At 43.8% G+C, this 23,993-nt stretch overlaps 1 protein-coding gene across 1 annotated transcript; it reads left to right on the top strand.

Moving 5' to 3' along the window:
- Window positions 1–1,824: 1,824 nt before the first annotated feature.
- dnm3b (dynamin 3b) lies at window positions 1,825–23,814 on the top strand. Its single transcript, XM_062405026.1, has 21 exons — window positions 1,825–3,215; window positions 3,654–3,995; window positions 5,950–6,023; window positions 6,234–6,383; window positions 7,689–7,892; window positions 8,903–9,001; window positions 9,202–9,362; window positions 9,718–9,860; window positions 10,040–10,175; window positions 10,855–10,922; window positions 11,669–11,807; window positions 11,991–12,077; window positions 13,587–13,657; window positions 13,864–13,918; window positions 15,495–15,608; window positions 19,249–19,358; window positions 20,216–20,330; window positions 20,586–20,750; window positions 20,917–21,152; window positions 21,265–21,438; window positions 22,112–23,814. The coding sequence occupies exons 2-21, from the start codon at window positions 3,835–3,837 to the stop codon at window positions 22,152–22,154; spliced, it is 2,505 nt and encodes an 834-aa protein (XP_062261010.1). The 5' UTR covers window positions 1,825–3,215; window positions 3,654–3,834; the 3' UTR covers window positions 22,155–23,814.
- The last annotated feature ends 179 nt before the right edge of the window (window positions 23,815–23,993 follow it).

Here is a 23,993-nt window from a genome sequence, read left to right as displayed (position 1 = left end):
GCAATAAAACTGTGAATCCACAATTACTGCTGGTAGGAAAAGTCTTAAATATGCAAAAATATTACATACAAAGTCTTAATTATGTTGAGCTATGTCTGAATTATTTCAATGTTCATATATATATATTTGCCAATATATGGGTATATTGGATTTTTTACTCCCAACTATCAACATTGGCATCTGCACCACAAGTCAACATAGGACGGGCTCTCAGGTTTTAGTTTTTGCGGACAGGACAGAGCAGGTAAATGAGTCTTTTCGGGTCTTAACCTAAACCTAAATCAAACCCTAACCTTAAAATCAATTCTTAATATTCAAACAGTCCTTTGAGTTTGTGAGGAGCAGCCAAAATGTCCTCATAATTATGCTATAGAACAAAAATGTGGCCTCAAAACTATAGATAGACATGCACACATTTATCATAATGATGAATCTGACCCGGAACAAACAAGATCCCTTGATATTTCCACAGTGGAGGAGGCAGAGCGAGATTTGAGGCTCCGTCATATCTCTGTTTTTCAAAAAATCTGTTTCCTCAATTCTTTTGACAATAATTCATTGACAGAAAAACCGGTCAATGATATGAATTTCTTTAATTTATCATCTAGAGTAGCAGGGCTTCATCTGATTGGCCAAATATATTGACACGCAGAGTGTGAATGCGTGGACGATCGAACACCATTTATTGCAGTTTTTGCCACCTACACAAACTAGGGCTACGTTGTAGCATTAACTGGGGCGAGCACAGGCAATTTCAAGCCTGTTGCGGTCGGTGAACAGAGAGCGATCGATGACCAAGTGCACGTCTCCGCGTTGCATACGTTTTGTGCTCCGTGGCAAGGATAAACGCTTCACTTCCTATAGCATGCAGGTGGCGCTGTGGTTTTAAGTCATGATGTCTTTGTAGATGTCATCGGGCCCCAAGTCTTGTCTTACATGTCTAGTTTGGACTTGATTGGAACAAATATGTCTTAGATACAGAAACTAGTGTTTTGATGGCGTGTAATCAAACTTTGACGCCACGCCTTGGTCAAACGGCCTTGAAACCATATGAATATCTTCAAGGGGGGGATGTTAATACACATATGTATTTTTTTTAGTGAGATAGAACCATGAACACTGAGTTGATGAACGTTAAAGCCAAGCCATTAATATGGCATTTGATGAAAGGTCACAGTAGTCTTCAGCCTACATTATCAATGTCTTGAGACCCATTTCACACATGACATGGTTGAGGTCAGTGGATGAGGAGGAATACATCCAAGTTTAAGACATGCAAAAAACAAGATATTTCCTGCTGCCACCAGACCCAAGAAACTTTGACAGTATCAACGAAAAACAAGGGGTGGTCTTCTGAAGAGGAGGAATCTGGATTAAACCTGCATTTTAATTATCGCTTAAATAAAAGTAAATCTATCCAAATATTTGTATATCAGATTCTAGGGAACTTGTCATGTTCAGGCCTTGTTCTCATGGTGTCTGTCCTGTAGGTGAACAGGTCAGTGTTGAAGTGACTCGCCAATTCCTGGTCTAAAAACAGGCCCGCCCATGTGTTCTTCAGCCTTAAACACTGACCTGGGGACAGACTCTCGTGCTGCCCCAGATACCTCAGGAAACAGGATATTTTTGGGATGGGCAGAAGATGAAAGGGGGAAGAGTGTGTTGCATTGATGTTGATGCTATTGGACACCCTCACTCACACATCCTCTCCTTTTCAGGTAAGGTCAAAGAGGTCGAACCACTTGCAGAGTGGCAGTCACACAGTTTTTATGTCAGCATTACTCTTCATAGAATCATAACAACAGATTTAGTTACAGAGGAAATGTCAAGACCACCATGACAAAGCAAGATTTAGATTTCAACACGTGGCCTTCCTTTCCCCACATTATTATTTATTTATTCTAAATAATTATTATTCATCGAATTTCCCCCCTGATCTAATTGTACTTCTACCACCTGAAACTTTTGATTATTTCATATTAGAACAATTCTGGTGTAATATTTGTTCTCAAATCCGTCCCCAACCAGGACATATATACACACGGCTACTGTGTCCATGTCGCTACTGCCACCTAGTGACGTGTGAGCTCACTACAATATTAGGTTTATCCTTGAAGGCCTGGTCATAATGAAAAGGGCAAATACCGACTAAATCGATATGAGTTGACTGTCTTAAGCGAGAGGAAGAGGGTGAAGGAGCCCTGGCTTTTATGTCGCCCTGTGTTGCATATCAGATTTCTTTTCAGCCTCTGCAAAAGAACTGAGGAGAAGAAAATGAGATCTGTCCTCATAATATATCATGATATAAAGGTTATATAAATGGCATCCAGTGGAGGAGAGACACGTGTTACTACGTGGTACAGATGTTGTCCTACAGAGAGATTAAAACAGAATGACAGCGTCCTTTCCGCATGAAAGCTTCTACCAGCCTCGGCCTGCAAGGACCAAGACTCCAGTGTCCACACAGAGCCAATCATTCTCGGCTTAATGTTTAATGCTTAATCCGGTCAGTGTCATAAAGGATGCAGCCATTTTTTGATATGCACGAAGCAGTGGCGACACATGATGACTTGGTATGTACCATGTAGCAAATGACATCGAAGGCAAAATTTACGACAGCTGGTTTCTGCTCCTCTACTGCGGGGATCTGAAGGAGCGCATCCACCTCCTCCGTTGCAGCGATGCGCAGCCGTGCCGCATGACTCACAGCGGCGCAAATGGCACGGATGTAAACAGGGGGCGGGCGCAGGTAGGCCTAACCTGCACCTGTTCGTCCAATGGAAGGCAGCGTTCCTCCACTACCCCATCCCTTCCTCTCTCCAAACCTCGTCATCCCATTGGTCCACCGTCGCGTCAATAAAGGGCGAGGGGAGCCAGTAGGCGCAGCTTCGTGGAAAAGAAGAAGCTGAGGGGGGTGTAGGGGGAGAGAAAAAAATGATTAATCTGTCAAAGGCGAATTTGTTTTGGAGATGAGAGCGCACTGACATCCAACCGAGCAAAACGTTAGGAGCCCCCACCGCCAGGCACAGCGTCAATTGATGCGCGGGGTTTTTCTGGGAGACGGGGGTCACGCCGATGCTCCGCCATAGCAGGTGGTTCTTGTGTAATCGTCCCGGGTCTCGTCGCTCGTCTCCGCTGCCTGATCTGTCGTTTCAGCACTGGACAGCGACCAGGACCGAGGGCCGCTGAGAACACCGAGGGAATCCTGAGGCGGGGTAAGAGCGACGGCCGCGACACAATGACACGACCTGCGTGGGATTATGGGCATTTACAACGGGCCACTGTACTTATGTGCGCTGTGTGCGTTGTCTGCAGCGGAAGGTGCTTTTGTGGATCATTTATTCTGCGTAATTCCGTAATAGGCGCAGCCTGGAGCGCACCGGTTTGACCGCTGCGTACACGGAGCCGATGGATGGAGCTGCACTCACCGAATGCCCTTGAAACTCTACGGGCTTCGTGTTGCTAGCTGCGTGCGTGTGCGTGCGTGTGTGTTTGTGTTCGAGACGTACAGAGAGAGATGGGTCATGGTGGTGCTGGTGGCAACTGCGCAATTGTGTGTTCATATCTCTCTTTTGTGCGCCTCTTTCTCTCCCTCCCTCTCTCTCTGTTGCTCCCTGTGCCTCTCGTCCTCTCCCTCTCCTCTGCCTCCACAGTCGGTGCGACCATCGCTTGGCTCGGGGCAATGCGCGGCTAGATGAATTCACTACATCAACAAGCACCGCGGTATCCCGGACTAATATAGCAGAGTCGCACACCCCCACCCCTCTCTCTCTCCTCTGTCCTCTTCTCTCTCTCGCCATTCACTGATTCCGAGTCCCTCCGTCCAGAGGCACCATGGGAAACCGTGGCATGGAGGACCTGATCCCGCTGGTCAACAAGCTGCAGGATGCCTTCAGCTCCATCGGCCAGGCCTGCAACCTGGACCTGCCGCAGATCGCGGTGGTCGGCGGCCAGAGCGCGGGGAAGAGCTCCGTGCTGGAGAACTTTGTCGGCAGGTAAAATTGACCACCAGAAATAGGATAATCCCTTCTCCTGTTAACCCTGAGCGTGACATAAGAGGCCAATGAGTTGCCAATCTGTTTGCTGAGTTCAGACCATCTCCCCTCACTGCTGCTGCGCCTTGAGATGAGCAGAGACCTCCAGTTTTGTGTAGATTTTCAAACGCACAACACGTTTTCTTATGGATACTAAGTGAGGTGATATATGGTATTTGGGTTACATGCAGCACCTCAGGGATTTCAGCCCAATCAGTGCCCCCCAGGCTCCTTCACAGTCCTAGAAATATCTCCACAGCTTACTAGCATCCTTTCTGCTTTGTGTTGTTAATGCAAACTGCAAAGACCCATCTCTGCATGGAGCCATTTTAAAAGCCACATCATGCATGCAGCAGTGTTACCTCCCACTCCTGAAAACACACATGAATATTCATCTCACCCTGGATTTTGGACACTTAATACATTTACATTATGAGCAGTTACATTTGAGGTGATATTTTTTCTTTCCAGATAAGGACCTTTGCCAACCTGAAAACAGGATTTATATTGGCTGCATCAGTTCTAGTGTCTATAGATTTATAGATTTATAGATTTATCCAGGTTCTACGGTAACTTCTCAAGGGCTATTTTCTCTATGTCGTGCATTTTTCTGCAAATTAGTTTCTTTCTGGACGATGACCTTTTTAAATGAAGCACTACCATAATTATGACCTTTATTTCTCAGGATTCACTGATTATAGGGTTATAGGGTTAAAAGGTACATGGACTGCATTTATATAGAACTTTTCTGGTTTTAATGACCATCAAAAGCACTTCATTTCACGTTTATCCTTTTACACAGACACACACACAAAGGCACACACTCATTCTTCGCCTATATTAAATGTGCAGCTCTGTCAGTCGCCCATTCACACACTGATGGGGCATTTTGGGGTTCAGTGTCTTGGCCAAGGACACTTTAATATGCAGACTGAGCCGGGGATCAACAACCGACCTTCTGATATAATAACAAATATAATAACTTGTTACAAATTGAATCGCCACAACACTAATTATATTAAATATCAACTTTCTCCTATTACAGAGTACTGCTCACCAAGCAGCTGTACATTGTTTCTGTGGCACAGGAGAGATCTATCTAACATCTGTGATAATAACCCTAGATGATGTCATCAGGGTTAGGTGGATTTAGGTTCAAATGATTGACAGAATTGGTGCTGTAGTTTAACAGATGAGGACATTTAATATTGAAGGTTTTCATTTTATTCTTGTTAGCTGCTTTGTGAGGACCAAATAGTGCATTTCTTGGGCACTTCTGACGTACACATGCCTGGTTCCAGATGGATGCATTGATTTTGGCCTGATCAGCCGTCACTGAGAGTGGTAATGCTGAGTAATGGTCCATCTGTCCAACACTGACTCTGCATACTGGTGTGCTGAATGGACAAATGGCAGACTTGTCTTTTTTTTTTTTTACTCATCCCACTTGAGGGAGCTGTGAGGGTCGATATGTCTCCTTTGAACAGACCTGTAGCATAGGAGGCAATAGTGACGGCATGCTTGGTGTGCATGGACACACACACACACACTGAGTCTGTGTGTCTGCAAGCCCCAGGAAACAGTGAGGTCATCATTTTTTTAAATGAGCGAGCTCCCTGTCAAAGATGCCGCTCTTCATTTTGACCTGTTGTTTATCAGGTCACATTGTGCTGGGATGCGGCAGCAGCTGAAGCTACGGGAGAAGCTGTGTTTTAAAATGGCCCCTATTCCTCTCAGAGTGGATTGAACTGGCATACACCAAAACAGATGAATGACACTGAAGACGTTGGCATGCCATTGATTAGAATATAATTATAAGACATTTGCTCTTCAAGAGGATCAGGATGTCAGGATTGATAAATGTTTATATTGGCTGTGGTGACATAAAGCATTATGATGGGCTCTCTTTCCTCAGGGACTTTCTACCCCGTGGATCTGGTATTGTCACCCGTAGGCCACTGGTTCTGCAGCTTATCAGCGCCAATGCAGGTGGGTGCACGCACATTTACACACCCACACATGCAAGCATGCACACATACACACAAATGCAGCCTCCCCCTGCTACCAATTTTTTTAAATGGCATTGTTTTATTTCACAGGCTCTTTTTCCTTCTTGCAGTGGCGACATATTCCTCTCAGATTCACAGAGAACAGCCACCACTTATCTCTGTTATTCATTCGATGTGTTTGTCCTCTCAGAATGGGCTGAGTTCCTCCACTGCAAAGGGAAGAAGTTCACAGACTTCGATGAGGTTCGCCAGGAGATCGAGGCGGAGACGGATCGAGTCACTGGGGGCAACAAAGGCATATCTGCCGTCCCCATCAATCTGCGGGTTTACTCCCCACACGGTGCGAAAACTATAACTCTGCTGTATATGAATGGCTGCCAGTGAGTGTCAAAAACAGGGTTGTGCTTGAGAGATTTTAAAGCCTTTGTGGTAATATGGCTGAATATAACACTTTCAAATACATTTTGGGCCTCGACTGATGGCCTTAGATTTTGAGCTCTTTCAAATTATCTTGCATATGAGCTTGTTTTTATATTTTCTGGTTTAGACCTCATTGCATGTACAGGAAAGGTCATTAAAATACAATATTAAGGTCAGGGCTGTGGTGCTGAAAGTGGTATTTCTGCAACAGGGTTGAGATTCTAGACTTGAGTTCATTCTACTGTGATTCACACACAAAGCAGATGTTATACTATTAAAATCCAGCAGTAATCATTTGAGAATGTGACTGTTTCTTAGATTCTTTGGCTGTTAACATTAAAAGGTTTTTCTCTCTACTATAAGGAAATTAGAAACAAAATTCTTAACTCATCCTTTCCACATTTTCTTCATGAACACAGCAAGTTCTTGAAATGGGTGTTCAAGGAGAGGGAATCCTTGTTGACATGTGAACATAGGCAGTACGATGCAGCAGCTAAGAGTATATGCATTCAAAAGTGATTTGTCTAGCTCACCAGTGATTCCCAGTGCCAGTCCCTGGAGCCAGTTGCACCAGCTACAGGATGTATCTTTAAATTAAAGAACGATTAATAATGGTTTATATAGGGAAACTTGAAGTACCTCAAACTACAATATGTTACCATATGTTGGTTTGTTTAGCATCGTTTGATATTATACATTTATTCTAAATTACCTAAACATTTCTTAAACCCAAGTAGAGTCATATTTTCAGATGATTATCAGTTAGCTTTGTTTATCATATAGTTAGTTTTTCTCCTCAAGCAACTCTTATTAGAAAACCTTTTTAGGGACTTCCCCTAGCTTTTGATTTTCACCACTATTTACGCATCAACATGACTTAAGTCATAGTCTTAATAACTAAGATATGACCTATCTGGTCAAAAACCATACTGATCAAATGTTAACTGGTGCATGTTTGGATATTTATTTTTATGAAATTTTTGACTTTTCTTTATATAACTACAGTTTTAATAGTTTGGGACATAAAGTCTTACTGAGAATTGTGGCAAATAGTTTTGTGATTGTCTTTTTTCAAGTTTGGGGTCAATGTTATAAACTACATTGGACTAACCTCCGCTAAAAAAATGAAAAGGAAATTATGGAGATCACCCATAACCAACATTAGGTTACCGAAATATCACAGCGGTAAACTCAGTTTTTAAATTACATTTCTCTGATTGTGCAGTGCTGAACCTGACTCTCATCGATCTACCGGGGATCACGAAGGTGCCGGTGGGAGACCAGCCTGTAGACATCGAGTCGCAGATCAAGGAGATGATCATGCAGTTCATCACCAGAGAGAGCTGCCTGATCCTGGCCGTCACTCCGGCCAACACTGACCTGGCCAACTCTGATGCCCTGAAACTGTCGAAGGACGTCGACCCCCAGGGTAAGCAGTGAGTGTGGGTGTAAGGAAGGGATATTCGGAGTAATGGGCCCCTAAGGGAGGGACATATAAAGAGGAAGCAAAGTAAAGTAAAGTAAGGCTAAATGAAGGGTGGTCTTGTCGTTATTGTGCTGCATTCAAGAAGACACCAAATCTCCATAAGCTGCAGGGATGGTGTGTAGTGTTTGACCTTGTGAGATGACCTTTCTGAATGTGGAAACAGAATTTCCCCTCAGGGACTGATCAAGTGTTGCATTATTATTAGATACAAGGGGCTGACAGAAGGGGAAATGGAGGATGAGGGCAACATGTATCAAAATATGGGGGCGGTGTGGCCTAGTGGCCTAAAATATATCTTTGTAGTGGAGTGATGACAGAGGGTGAAGAAGGAGGAAGGAAACAACTTAATTTAATAGCTAAGAGTTTTAACATGAGGCTGAAGAGAAGGACACAGGAGAGGAGACGAGGATGAATTAGCAGACGATGACTTGGGCAAAGTCACCTTGAGGGAGGGAAGAATTATATCAAGGAGAGTGAGGTCGTGAAATAGAGGAGAGAGAGAGAAAGGATGCTAAAGGCCTGAGATTCTTGGCAAGGATGATGCAGCAAAAGCAGAATTATGTAGCTTAGGGTGAGAGGGAAAGAATTCAAAGATGAGCTGGATGCAAAGTTGGATAAGGACACAGATTCACAGTAACCCCGAAAAATACCCAACGGGACTGAAGTGAATCATGGTATGAGTCACCAGTGGATTCTCTAAGGCAATGCAAATTAGATAAAAATGTAATATCAGAGAATGGATAGAGAAATGTAAGTGCTTCAGTCGGACTGTGTGGTCTGGTCCCTTTACTCGAACAGAAAATACATACATAATATTTAATAGATTATGATATACGACAAGTGTGGCTGTGAGTCTATATTTTCCATATGACATTTTCAAGTGTCTCATATCCAAAACCCAAACATACTCAATTACCAATGGTGTGTAAATGCATTTTTCACCACTTTTCCAGGAACGAGAACCATTGGAGTTATCACCAAACTGGATTTGATGGATGAGGGCACAGACGCCCGAGATGTGCTGGAGAACAAGCTGCTGCCGCTGCGAAGAGGTGTGCGTTACACTATAGTGAGCCATGCCAGACACAGTCTTATACTTTACTTTCTCTTTCACATTTCATTCTCAATAACATCACGGTATCCAGTAAGCCTGCCCCCTCTTCTTTCTTTTTTTTTACCCTTTTTCTCCTCAACTCCTTTTTCTGTTATTCGTTACTTCTCTCACCGCGTGCCCTGGTTAATTGATTCCCAGGTTACATTGGAGTGGTGAATCGCAGTCAGAAGGACATCGATGGCAAGAAAGACATCAAGGCGGCGATGGACGCGGAGAGGAAGTTCTTCCTGTCCCACGCGAGTTACAGGCACATGGCTGAAAAGATGGGCACCCCCCGCCTGCAGAGAGTACTCAATGAGGTGACCATAGATTTGTTTCCCCGTTGCTTTCCCGTGCACTTTACATAATTAATAGGTGGGGGCGGCCTACTTTTCTTTTCTGCCTCCATTTCACCGCACGTCTGTGTGGGTGATACAAGACCTTCAGTAGGTGGAAAACGCGCTCGCTTTTTCTAGTTCAGCTGCAAATACTTTATAATTTCCCTCAGCCAGGCCGCTCTGCGTTGTTATTGTATGAATGAGGCTTCTTCTCAGATTACAGTGAAATTGATTCATTGTAAAAAAAACAGTAAACAGTTACAATATCTACATATCGGTGGCTCAGTATGTGGTTACAACTTGTTTTATCTTGCGGCGTTTGTGTCTCCATCCATAGCAACTGACCAACCACATTCGGGACACCCTGCCAGCTTTCCGCAGCAAGCTGCAGTCCCAGCTGTTGGCTCTGGACAAGGAGGCCGAGGAATACCGTGGATACCGACCTGATGACCCGTCTCGTAAAACCAAGCAGCTGTTGCAGTCAGTACCCCCTTTTTTCCCACAGCAAGATCATTTACATTAGATTCAGTTCGACAGGAAATGGCAATTTTTTTACCTTGGTCTCCATTTGCTTCCTGGTCAGTTTATATTTGAGATATGTGAAGAAGTGATCGCCCACTTTGTCTGTTTGATTATTTTCGTGTGTTGTTGTGTTTCAGGATGGTGCAGCAGTTCTCTGTGGACTTTGATAAGAGGATTGAGGGTTCAGGGGACCAGGTGGACACGGTGGAGCTGTCGGGCGGAGCAAAAATCAACCGCATCTTCCACGAGCGTTTCCCCTTTGAACTGGTCAAGGTGAAATATTGCACATAAAAGGAGATGGCACTGTAAACAAAGCAGAAAAATCTATTAAGGTGCAATTATTCGACCAGTTTCAACTACAAATGGCTTTTTAGCGAAAACAAGGTCATGACTCCAATGCTGTACATTTCCTAACATGAGGATTTGTTTGCTTAAAGTAGGCAAATGTTAATATACTAGTTATTGACTGCAATCCGACCATGTCTAAATTCATTTCTTGGATTTAAGCGTCCTCAATAAGAGCTACAACTTTGTGTCATAAGTCTTTTGTCAAGATTGAGACAAAATCCTGAGTGGAGATTCAGACTCGGGGTAATGACACCTCCGTTTGGAAGCTGAAAACTCGACTAAATGAGGTGCAAAGACATGTTTTGAAGATTATTTCCAAGAATTCTTCTCTGTTGTTTCTCCTTATCCCTTTCAAACTCCTCGCACATATAATTGGTTGATATTTTTCTCTTTATTGTGATTTTGACTTGAATGATCCTGAAATACCTTCACTATTATCAAATACAGCTTTTCACACTTTTTTCCCATCCTTCATTATTGTATAATCATCATCATGCATGCCTTTCTCAGGCTTTCTGTCATACTATCATTCAACTTTAAGGTACTTTACCACTTCATCTTTTCTGTATGCACCAGTGAAAATGCTTCTCTCTGCTCCCCTCAGATGGAGTGTGATGAGAAGGAGATGCGACGCGAGATCAGCTACGCCATCAAGAACATCCATGGTATCAGGTAGGGATTTTTAGTGCTGAAATATGGGATTTAGTTTTTCCCATATCTCCTTGTGCAGCCCTACAGTAACATTCTCTTCTTGCCAAAAGTTGAAACCTGTCTAGTCGTTGACCATTTTTCATATGTTTTTCTCGAATAGACTCACATTTTCAAAAATATTTGTTATCATTGATCACCAAACTTCAAGTTCTGTCTCTTGTTTTTAAACAAGTGTAAATATAATAATGTGTAACCTATGACCAGAAGAGATTTCCATAACCATATGGTGTGGTAGACATCATAACAGAAAATAAAATTACAGATCTGTAAATTTGGTTCGCCAACAGCCCAAGAATACACAGTTTGGTTTGGAAGGGGATTTATAAACAAGGGAGGAGCATGTCGACTTTCCTTCGTTCCTTTTTTACCCTCAGTTCAACCTCTCCGTGTGTTGCTATATTGATTCTGCAGCGGTTAGCCAGGGCGACCAAAAAAATTGCCACCCAAGCGAGAGAGGAGCTGAGTTTTAAAGAAACACCACATTTTAGCTTCAATTCACTCCAAAAACAAGAACACGTCTATAACAGCAATTTTATCACATGAATAAAAATGACGCCTTTGATATTGTGACCAGACAGAACCAAAACACAGATCAAAAACCACTGATATTTTTGGAGCTAAAACCAGTACTGCTAGAACAGCAAATAACATGTTGATGCTTTTCATCCGTGTTTGAACTTTGATCTCATCCCCTTGGTGTGATTCAGGACCGGACTCTTCACCCCCGACATGGCGTTCGAGGCCATAGTGAAGAAGCAGGTCATAAAGCTGAAGGAGCCCTGTGTCAAGTGTGTGGACATGGTCATCCAGGAGCTGATTAACACTGTGCGCCAGTGCTCCAACAAGGCGAGTCATGGGATATATATATATGGGAATGTGTAAGTTTGATCTGGAAGGGAAGGAGGATGAAAAGTAGCAGATAACGGGTGATAATAGATGGATTCATGAAAACAAGCTGCAAATAGAAAGGATTAAAAGAGGGGAAATAATGGTTTTGAGTATGATATTGGATGTGTGATGTGTTTTCAGCTGGAATGTTTCCCGAGGCTGCGCGAGGAAACTGAGAGAATTGTGACCTCTCATATCCGAGACAGAGAGAGCCGCGCCAAGGACCAGGTAACGCTGCTGAGATTGTATTTACGATTGTTTATGAGACCATGTGATTTGTAGCCCACAGTTTAATCACATGCGAACACAAAGCCGACTTCAGTGGCCAGTTCTTCGATCCATATCTGTACAATCAATGTACAAATTATCGAAATAGATGATCTAATAATATAATTCAACCTCTGCCAATGCCCTTAACTTCATTCAAGCCACACAAAATTTCAGACAGTCATAAAGATCGCTGCTGTATTTCTGGAGAAATTCGCTAACATGTTGAAAATAAAATCCAATCTTGCAATGTTGAAGAAAATTATATTTGAAATCCTGGATTTGCCCCCTTTAGTCAAATCTGTTCTCAAAGTGAATGGGATCCTTCTTGGTTTGTACCCTATCCTTCCATCAAGTTTTAATAGAAGTAAAAACAAAGGAATGATTTGACCTGGTATCCCCCTTCAAACATTACCTACAACCCACCTCTTCATAACGGATTGTAATGTGGAATTAATGATGTGTACTCAAGTTATAAGCTATTTTTCTCTCTCTATATATATAATGTATCTTTAGACATTAAATTACATTTATTATTCAGGCACAATACAATTACATAGAATGAAATAAATACAAAAGCAGAAAAAAGAGATTTTGACATACCATAACTATAGCAATGTCTCCACAGCTGGGGCTAGTAGCATTTAGTTGTAAATCTAGTATTTGAAAACACCATACATAAGTAACATTGATGAAATCAAATAAATAATAATAATAATGATAATAATAAACTAATTTATGCGGCACTTTCTCAAGACAAAGTGCTTTACATGAATAAACAAGGACTAAGGGTAATAAATTCAGGCAATTTAAATAATATAGAAAATAAGAAAAAAAAACGTTCAACAGTAAAAGCATTAACAATAGTCTAAAAGGAATACAATTAAGAAAGCCCCTAACAATAAAAAACAAAACAAATTACTCTATAATTTAAAAAAAGTCAATGCCACTGAGGAGAATACCATAAGTGGTGAGTTGTGTGAAGTGCCAGCGACACACACAGCAGGAGCTGAAGAATCTCCACACGGCCTCCGCCAAGAAAAACCCCAAATAACCTGTCAAATTGTAATAAGTGGAAGACTGTGAGGATCTAAGATGGAGCGATCGAGCGGCATCTAAAGGTCACCAAAAGAAAATAAGATTATAAAAGCCCTATATAAATAACCTTGATACAGTTTATCTCTCAGTGCATCTGAAGGTCACCAATTAACATTAACATTGTAAAACCTTGTTTGTTTAACACATATTAAAAATCCAGCTTTTATAAACATTTATATACTGGACTGGGATAAGCTAACTGTTCAACCTGCTTCTTTAAACTAATAAGCTAATTGGCTGCTGGCTGTAGCTACCGTACAGAGATGATAGAGGTGTCCATCTTGTCATCCAAGTCTCGGCATGAAAACTAAAAAGTGCACTTCCCCCGGATGTGGGACTCTTCCTCACGATACATTTTGCGTGTTGTTGCAGGTTCTGCTGTTAATCGACATCCAGCTCTCTTACATCAACACTAACCACGAGGACTTCATTGGCTTTGCTAAGTAAATATGCCTCTTTGTAGCTGTGCCCCACGGATGATGAATGATTTATTATTGAACACGCCCGGCTAAAGGAGAGAAATGCTCAGTAGTTTCCCCTGTGCCCCTGTCATGTTTCCCCCCCCCCCCCTCCCATCCTTTGTCTGCATTAACCTTGTGCTCCCTCTCGTCCTCTCTCACCCGACGTCTCGGCTTCGCTGCTCCTCCAGTGCGCAGCAGAGGAGCAGTCAGGCCAACAAGAGCCAGAGTTCAGCAGGAAATCAGGTGAGCTGTTCTTTTTTCACGTCTTCTGTGTCACACACAAAAAGCAGAGCACGACGTCAAGGGAGTAGGGCACACACACACACACACACACACACGTACACACACACATGACAGGACGGCTGCTGCAGACCGAATGCAAAGAAGGAGACGCTGAGCGGAAAGAGAGCTCATATACTCTCTTTCTTCTCAGTTTATCTTTTGCATTGCACAAACTGTGTTTATATATGTATATTTCAGCCCCATTTTTTTTTTTTATTTGGTGTCATAAATTTCAGTTGTAGTCATGCATGCCGTATTACGTCCAGTGGTGGCACCAGTTGTGTACAGCTCCTTCTTTGGTTTGTATCATTTGTATTTTAGTAAAATAATCACTTGGGTTCTGTGACTTTATGCCACCATCATCATCGGTGTTATTGTTGAGACATTTCCCTTTGTTTGAACCCCCACCCCCCCTCCCCCTGTGTCATCAAGGTGCAACTGTGCATTTCATCCCCCCCCCATCCCTTAGTGAGAATCTCAGCTGCCCTCTTATGGGTGTCTGCTGGTGAGTATCGCTCATTGTGTGGGTTGTGGTTTTTTGCAATATGTCATTTTGTGCCTGCAGTAACACTTCTGCCCATTGTGTGGTGCTCTCCGGCACGGCGCGCTAAAAATAAATAAATGAAGAACTTGTCATTTCCTCGCATTTTCACTCTGACAGGTGACGAATGGCACATTGGCTGCGTCTGGTCAGAGGCGTCCTTTTCTTTGAGAGAAGTTGCACTTGAAACAAAAACCATTGTCAGTGCTGCAGGGTGTCTTAAACCCCCACATTCCTTCCCGTTGCAGGCCTCCTCTCCTCCTGCATCAGGCCTGATTGTAAGAGTTTACTCTCTAACCATTTGCTCTCTTAACACCCCCTCCACCCACCAAGGCCTGCTGACTGCAAGGGGTTGCCAACTAGACAAATACAAGTGGAAAATTAGCTTGTTTTAAATTTTAAAGTGTGAATTCCTCTACAACGCTGTCAGGGATCCGGCCCCACAGTTCTCTCATCTGTGTCCGTGACAGAGAGGCGTTGTAATGATTTGGGTAACCTCCTGTGTGAGTCTGAGGCGGTGCAAGACTGACAGTAATCTAACCTAATAATCACCTGGCACTGTGCCCACAGGCCTGTTTATGTTGGGCTTGTGGGGTTAATACACCTAACACAGAAGGCACACTCACACACAGGCTTCATTGTGTGCTCGAAGCACTTAACACAATGGTCACTTAACAAGCTAACACGGCTTTTTGCATGTGGCATTGTTGAACACAGCTCCTTGAATGCACTCGACCCACATGCTGGCTACAGGCCGTGAGCGAGTCACAGAGACACAACGACACACCTAACCTGACCTCCGCACACATGTTTACTGCAATCCCCTGCATTGATGAGTTGCACAGATTGTCTGAAATGTGTTTGAGAGATGGGTGAGTTTGTTTATTGTTTTTTTTTAAATCAGAATCTCTCCAGGTAAAGAGCTTCTTTCAGTCCTTTGCTTTCTTTTGAATGTAATGTTTTGTTCTGACTGTCTGACCCCTCCCGCACCTTCAGGTCATCCGTAAAGGCTGGTTGACCATCAACAACATCAGCATCATGAAGGGAGGAGCCAAGGAGTACTGGTTTGTGCTGACTGCAGAGAGCCTCTCCTGGTTCAAGGATGATGAGGTGAGTGAAGTCACTATGATCAATGGTTTGTATATGAACAATGAATGGATCAAATGATCAAGTTTAATGTGAAGTTGGGGTTCCTCATAATGACAATTCACCTGACTCTGTTTAGGTGCAACACTACCAATTAGTTTAATTAATATTTGAGACTTCAACGACACACATTGACACAACAGTGTTGAGTAAATGACACAGATCTCACAGTTTTTTGTTTTTTTTTATTGACTATACTTGCATCATTTTATTTCCAATATAATTGTTACTTTAGAATACAAAGAAACAACGGTGGTTTTGTAAGAGATCCCCTCCTCTGCGTCCACGACCTTGCAGTGACACCGTCCAAGCGTTTGGTTCCGTCCTGCTGGCTGCCTTGGTGGGCTGATGTCTATCTGCCTGTCTGTGCCTGCTGTACAGGTTGGAGGATATTCTGCACAGCAAGTGTAGATAGGCAGACACACTGCAGCTCCTTCAGCCACACGGTGCTGCTCTGCTGTTTGTCCAGAGCTCTCTCTCTCTCTCTTGATTATCAAATACATTTTTACTCGTGGTTTGGACTGGCCCGACAGTCTGCTGGAGAATGCATCGTGTCCACGGCTGGAGCGGTTTACTTTGATTGCTAACGTGTAGAGCGCTGCCACATTTTCTGCCGTGCACCCCTTCTTTCCACTCATCTTTCCTTTTGTCTCACAGTTTCCCGTCTTTTACGCACTTTCTTCTCGACCCACCTCTTTCCACTGGGAGATGGAGCATTTGCTTCCTCTTAGCAAATTTGGAACAGTCCCAGTCACGACCAAATGTTCACTCAGACACCCAAAATATACGAAAGCACACTCAGCCCTCAGACGGCACACGGGCCGCACAGCTCCGGCTCTGCACGTTGTCATTTGATACGTTAGTGTGGTAATGTAGGAAATTATAGACTCCGCTGGCTTCGCCTTGTATATTTCTGTTTTACACGCCGTGAACTTTTCTAGTCACACATGCGCGCAGACGCACACACACACACACACACACACACACACACACACACACACGCACACACACTCATTTGCTCGCCCTCCTCCCTCTCTTGGTGTGGCTGGCAGTTACTTTGGAACTGCTCGCATTCTTGGCAGGAAAATCACAAGTTTTTAATCCAAATCTCGGCCGCCAATGTTTCGGTGGAGAGAAACCCCTCCATTAAATATCTATATGCCCCCAGCCCCCAACCTTCACCCCCCCCCCCCTCCCCCCCACAGTCTCTTTCCCAACCTTCAAACCCATAACCAGATTACACTCCGTGACATGAAGTCACTGTTAGACCTGGAATATTCCACATGCAACAGAGAAAAAGGTTGCATGTCCATTTCCGTACTTTCTCAACACACCTACAGCACGATAACATACCCATGCAAATTAAACTAACCTTTGAAATGTAAAGCATCAGATGTCAAACATGTATACACATTTTTTTTTCTTTTTCTTGCACCATCTGCAAAACACATTTTCTGCCAGCTTTATGCAGTTATCTGACACCACAGCAATCTAGTAAACATCAGTGTCCTCTTCCCTCCAAGTCCTTCTTGGCCACCCACTGAAATCACTTCACTAGAGGTGTCTGACTGTATTTCCAAACAGCACTTGATTGATTGGCCCTTGGTTCCTTTGGCCTGTGTTTGATGCTTTGCAGCCACATTTGCTCCTCCCCCTTCCCGTGGACCACATCTTCATCAGAGCACCGGGCTAGCAGCCTGCACACTCACTCATTCATGCTATAAATTATGTGAGCCCGCTATTTTTGTGGGTTTTGGCTTCAGATCGTTTACCACTCTGGATCAAAAGTCAGATTTTGACACCTTGGTTTTTCATAGCATTTTTTTTAAATCTACAGTTATTGTTGAACATTTGTGACACAAGTTTATTCCAAATAGGAGCGAAAAGAACGTGGTGATTGTTAGAAGGCACAATACAGATGAATACAGATAAAATACAGATTATAAATCGATAAAAAATAGCACAGGTTGAAGAGGAAGCAACGGATGCAAAAAAAAAAAAAACATCTTGGAGACCTGAAGTGTCAACAGAGAGACAGAGAGAGTGACAGACTGACAGAAGAGGGTCCATGCCCAGTCTAACCAATGTGCAGACTACTGTACACCAGTATGACAATGAACAGGTAGTCTGAACACTGGGTGGACGGAGCCGGAGTTAAGGGTCAGGCCTTGTGTGCTGTTCTGCCATTCCAGATGCTCGCGTCTCTGTCGTCGGTGCCCTCCCTTCGCGCCTCTCCATTTTGGCAGCAAGGGTCCCGGCGCTCGAAAAACCCCTGGAAATCTGGAAATCGCCTCATCCGCGTGTTTGCTGCTCTCCCCCATCTTTTTTGGTACACGTCTCTTGGCTTGTTTGTTTGTTTTGGTAGATGCCTGGGCTCGGGGTCCCCTCGCGGTCCGTTTCGGTCACGCCGGCCATGAAGAGTATCCAGCCTTGACGTGGCATATTCGCTCAGACGACTGGGACAGACTGGCTGCACGTTCAGGGAGGGGATATTACAAAAAAGAGGGAACGAGGGAGACGGAGGGGGGAGTGAGTAAGGGAGTAAGGCAGAGGAAGAGAGAGGAAGAGGGAGGGGACCTGTGTGACCATATATGGGCCCTAGTGACCCCTTTGGGAATACAACACTCAAGGGTGTGCAGAGTTTTCCTGTCTTGTCTTCTTCTTCGATTCCTCATCTGCTGTATTTCTTACCTGCGACCATCCACCACCGCTTTCCACACCGTCAAACCAGATGTGGTCTTTCTCCTGCAAATCTTTTGGAAATCCACTTTCGCATTTTCTCCTCCGCGGTCTCGCCTCCTCCTCCGCCCGCGGTCTCTTTAACTTCTCCCTCCTTGCCTGCTTCTCCCTGTGCCGCTAAGCACTACCAGATGTTGAGTTTTAACGCCAGGCTGTCATTTAATCTCTCTCGCTCACTCTCTCTCCCCCCGTCTTCAAAAAAAAAGAAGAAAAATCAGGCAGGAAGTGGGCCCCTCTGGAATGGAAAGAAAAAATATTGAAAAAATATAGAGGGGGAGGGATAAAAGAAAAAAGAAAGAGAGTTAAAAAAGATGGAGGCTTGGATAGACTGTGAAAAACGAGGAGCAGAGTTTCTTGGGCCTAAGCATCCGAGCCTGAACCCAAAGATGATAAATGTTTTATTAGAGCGGTGCATTATCTTGACCCTCAATGCTTTTCATTAATCTGCATTTCCCCTGTCTTTACAACAGCCAGAGAGTTTCCTAAGCCCTTAGCTTCCAGCTCGGCAAAAAAAAACGCACCATCAGGAACGAGTGTGTCTTGACCCGCACAGTAATGACTTCCACATGTGCGCTCCTTCTCCCTTTTTCCTTCTCTGGTTCTGCTTACCCCCCCCCCCCCCCCTTCTCCACCCACTCCCCCCACCTCCCACTCGCATTTCTCCCCCATTCCTCCTCACTCCTGTCGCCCCCCCCCCCCCCTCCGCTTACCCTCTTTCTCCCTCTTCACAAACCCAATTTCACCTTGGTCTCGTCGATATCCTAGGCTGCAGTTGTTTCCTCATCAAAATGATTAACGGAGAGACTTGCATGAGTCATAAAAAGGGCGCATGATCTATGTCTTCTGTTTTTTTCCTCATTCACAGGAGAAGGAGAAGAAGTACATGCTCCCCCTGGACAACCTGAAGGTCCGCGATGTGGAGAAGAGTTTCATGTCCAGCAAGCACATATTCTGCATTTTCAATACGGAGTCCAGGTCAGCTGCGAGGCCCTGACATTCTTTTCAAAGCTGTGTAGTAGTTAAAGGTGCAACTCATTTGGCTGCAAATGAAACTAGAAGGTCACTCAGTAGAGCGCATTCCTCCGCTAAGACCCAATAGTAATTCACTAGATCTGGATTTTCATTTGGATTGCACCAGATTGCACGTTATCCCTAAACATTTTTTAATGAATAATAATGAATTATTATATTTGTATTATTAGGGAAATTAATGAAAATGTTGAAAAACGTCTAACAATATCTGTTCCCTGATCCGGATTTGCACCAAACACTTGTGAATTCTTCCCTGACACATACTGCTTCCTTCCACCACACATCGTGGAAATAAACCAAACACAGATGAAAACATATCCTCATTCGCACTCGTGATAAAACTTTTGATAGCGGTGGAGTTAGAGATTTCGTCTGTGAGCACACATGAACAAACTGGAAGCATTTTCCAAAAAAATCTACAGCGCAGTTCGTGGAGTTAACTGTGAAGTATCATTTTAAAATACTAGACATTTTACAAGGGAATACTGCATGGAGAAATAGTGACTTCCAGGTCTCAATGGAGTAATAATGGATTAATAATGGATTTTCTCGACAGCACTTTAAATCAGTGTTTTGCCAGAATTTTCGGTAATTGGCGCAGAACGTCTTGTAAAAAGTTTTATTGTAATTCAGTTTCTTCATCCTATTAAGTAACTCATGGCTCAAAACCTAAAATAGGTCAAATAACAACATGTCTCACGTGGAGGGAGGCATATGTCAAAGTTTATCTTGAGAATTCTTGTACAGATTGAGTTCCATGGCTTCCACTTACATATTCTCCCCTGTGTCACGGTGTTCAGGAATGTGTACAAGGACAATCGCACCTTGGAGCTGGCCTGTGACTCTCAGGATGACGTGGAGAGCTGGAAATCGTCTCTGCTTCGCGCTGGAGTCTATCCTGAGAGGGCGATCACGGTGAGCAGACTCATTCATTCTCCACTCACTCTGTTTCTCCAGGGCCTTTACGACAGTGTCTTACCTTCCGTTCCCTTATTCTGTGAGATCCTGACCTTACCACGTTTCATATCCATCTCTGACCTATAAAAAGCAACATGTTATTTTACCATCTAAAACCTTTATGGGAAATTTGCAGGTTTTTAACAAGGCAAGCGTGGAATTTATTTTTCATAGTGTATTCAAATGTACTAATAAAACTGTCTCCCTCTGCAGGTTGAGAGTGAGACCACCACCACCGCAGATAACTTCTCTATGGACCCTCAACTGGAGCGTAAAGTCGAAACTATTCGTAACCTGGTGGACTCCTACATGGCTATTGTCAACAAGTGCATCCGGGACCTCATGCCCAAGGCCATTATGCATCTCATGATCGGCAATGTGAGAAAAAAAAAATTACTGAAATGTTTATTTGAGTGTATTCAAGTAAAGATACTACAACAAAATTGATGAAATGATTATAATGGCATTTAATCCTCTTTTAAAAAATACCCTTTTCTTTCGCATTTATGAATTATTATCCTGCGCTTCCCCTCTATGCCACTAGGTCAAGGACTTCATCAATGCAGAGCTACTGGCCCAGCTGTACTCTGCAGGGGACCAAAATGCCCTGATGGACGAGTCTCAGGAGCAGGCCCAGAGGAGGGACGAGGTGCTGAGGACCCACCAGGCCCTGAAGGAGGCGCTGGCCATCATTGGTGATATCTCCACCTCCACCATCACTGTTCCGGTGCCTCCACCTGTTGACACATCCTGGATGGGAGACCAAAGTGGTGCACGCAGGTAAAGAGAAATTAGAAATGATTATGCACATGCATGCTGTGACCATTTTAAATAAAATATTTAACCTTCCTCCCTCAACAGTATTCTGAATTACATCCTTTCTCCTCCCCAGGTCTCCTCCATCCAGTCCCACTGCCTCCAGGAGGATGTCTTCAGGCCAGCGCCCGGCTCCCCGAGGGGCCCCGCCACCGCCAAATCGCCCAGGACCCCTGGGGCCTTTCAATAACACTGCTGACAGCCCGCAGGCTCCTAGCCGCCCAAACAGGGCTCCTCCTAGTATCCCCAGGTAAAGGCAGCCCAACACACAGCATGCTCTTTTGATATATTTATGAAAATTAGGGGTATTTTACCCAAAGTAGATTTTTACAACGATATGATGTGCGCTGAGTCAAGCGAGAGGAAAATAAATGCCTCAATATCTTATTGCGGTGGAATGGTGTGACATGTTACAAGTAGAGAGCAGGCATTTTCTTTTTCACCTCCAATTGAACAAGGTGGTTATCTATACCAACTTTACAACAATCAAATTCCACCCAAGACTCAATCACAGGAGTAAAGTAGCAAAAAATGATATCAATGAAGGGAACAACTTGAATTATTGTTGGTGATAATTCATTTGCCCATGAATTATCATAAATGGAAAAACACAGAGAAAACAACCGTCCAGGCCTAAACACAACACCATGCATGCACAGAACAAGGGATCCAATGTGGGGTCTGGCCTTGAGTGAGAGGGTCAGCCAGGCGCGGCGTGCAGGCTCGAGGTGAAATGTTACGGGGAGACATCGTTTGGAGGCAGGCTAACCACAAAGTCAGTCAAGAGAAATAGAGTGTCGTGTAGCCTTCTTTCGGAATCCTATTTATAATATTAATACGGAACCTTGCGATTAAAAACATGTAAACACTGAAGATGAACCTTTTCTCTCCTTGTCTTTTTTTTTTTCTTTTTACTTCCACAGCCGGCGGCCCCCTCCGTCTCCTACACGACAAGCCCCACCATAATCATTCGGTGAGGGTTCCTCTCCTCTCTTCTCCCTCCGTCATCCTCATCCCTCCTCTCTTAGCCGTGGCCCGGCTGTCCTGTCCTCTCCTTAGTGCAGACACTGTCCTTGACCCCCTTTGACCCTCGATTTCCTGCCAGGTGACGGTGTCCATATATCTATGTACAGTATGGTACTTGTCTTGTGGTGTATGTATATGTGCGCGTGTTGCTCGCCTGTGGTCCAGGTTTGCTTAGCAGATCCACCACCCACCAGTCCCTGGGACCTCTACACCCCACCCCCCCCCCCCCCAACCCACACCCCCACCCCTCCCCCACGTACCCCTCACCAAGTCAGCCATCAAACCCACTAGCTGCTTTCTACACGAAAATACGCTCAGCAGTCGTACTGCCCTACTCATTCCAAAATGCAGCATGGCACATAAGCTGCTTTTATTGCATGGGAGTGTGTGTGCTAGTGTGTATGTAAACAGGGGAGGGACTAATTTGCCTATATGTAGGCTGAGTATGGTTTAGTATTGTATTAATTTATTGTATATTACCCCCCCCCCTCCCCCACAGTAAGTGTTAATTATCAGCTTAATGTTCTAATAGGAACAGAAGTTGTATCTTAGTATGTGTGTGTGTGTGTGTGTATTTGTGTGTGGGTCATTTTGTGTATGTGTGTGTAAGAGTGCGTGAGGAAACGTGTGCATGTGCTGTCTGTCTGCACGCTCGTTGGCGTTTCAGTTGTATTTGTTTTCATGGTCAAAGCTGTTAATGACGAATCATAAACCCCTTGCAGTTAAATTTAATGTTGGACTTTTGTGAGTTGTTCCTGTGTTGTAGTAGCAGCCATACACACTTAGCAAGGTTGAGGAGCACCTTCAGTATTCTCTTATATGGAAACAGCCTCAATAATGCATTTACCCTCGTCATAGGAATCCACCTGTGCTGTATCAATGGTCAACTTGTGACCCATGCAGCCTTACGCTCTGATCCAGACGCTGACTGCTGAGATCGAACTCGCCACTTGAAAAAATAAAGGAATTCATAAAAAACAGTAGCGACTTAATGTGGCAATACACAATCACAAGTTGAACAAAGAGCATGCATTGCGTGTTTCCATTTAGCCTATTTCTCAGGTCTGACCCATGCAGCTCCATGCACATCACACACTACCAATCTCTTCTCTAAACTCTTCTCATTCCCCCTATTCAAAAACCATGGAAGCCCCGTCAGTCAGTCAGCAAGTGCATCAGAGCTTAAGGTGCTGTTGTCAATGTTCAAGTGCTTCTCTGTCAGGTTGTTGTTGTGTATGTGGGCCCAAACTGTGTTCTGATGTATATAGGTCATGATAAGGAGATACTGTACCTGTGGACTATAAAGACCTCATCCAGGATCCCAGCGCTTTAATCGTTCTCTGTCTCTATTCACTTAAACGCTCTCTTCTCTCTTTAGACTGCCTTACCGGCATGAATTACAATTATGTATTGCCAAAGCTAAATGGAGAGTGGGGGAAAAAATGAAGAAAAAACAATTATGCTAAGACAGACAATGAAGTGGTTCCAGGTGTAGTGGGATGGCGTTGTTTAGCAGAAGGCATAATGTTAAACTGGGCATCAGTTGTTATTTTCTGTGTCACTGTATCGCTCCTCAATAAACTTCTTCCTCATAATGTGATTTTTGTCTGCAGTCTTTTTTGGTTCAGCCACTGGGTGTTACAGTGAGTATATGAATTTGTGTAGACCCCTCAGTGGAGTGCGGCAAACATGATACACTGTTGAGAAATAATAAACTCTGAATTATTTGCCCATTTTCTAATTTACACAAAAATCTTCATCCATTCTTGCTGGGTACAT

The sequence above is a fragment of the Platichthys flesus genome, chromosome 14, assembly GCF_949316205.1.
Source record: "Platichthys flesus chromosome 14, fPlaFle2.1, whole genome shotgun sequence".
NCBI classification, from domain to species: Eukaryota; Metazoa; Chordata; class Actinopteri; order Pleuronectiformes; family Pleuronectidae; genus Platichthys; species Platichthys flesus.
The sequence above is the reverse complement of the archived record's forward strand: the minus strand, read 5'-3'. Positions and strand labels throughout refer to the sequence as shown.

Excerpts from the sequence above, each read along its gene's own strand:
- dnm3b (XM_062405026.1), top strand. The coding sequence starts at position 3,835 with ATGGGAAACCGTGGCATGGAGGACCTGATCCCGCTGGTCAACAAGCTG. Across the intron at positions 10,923-11,668 it reads AAGAACATCCATGGTATCAG|GACCGGACTCTTCACCCCCG; the intron begins GTAGGGATTTTT and ends GGTGTGATTCAG. Across the intron at positions 13,658-13,863 it reads GACTTCATTGGCTTTGCTAA|TGCGCAGCAGAGGAGCAGTC; the intron begins GTAAATATGCCT and ends CTGCTCCTCCAG.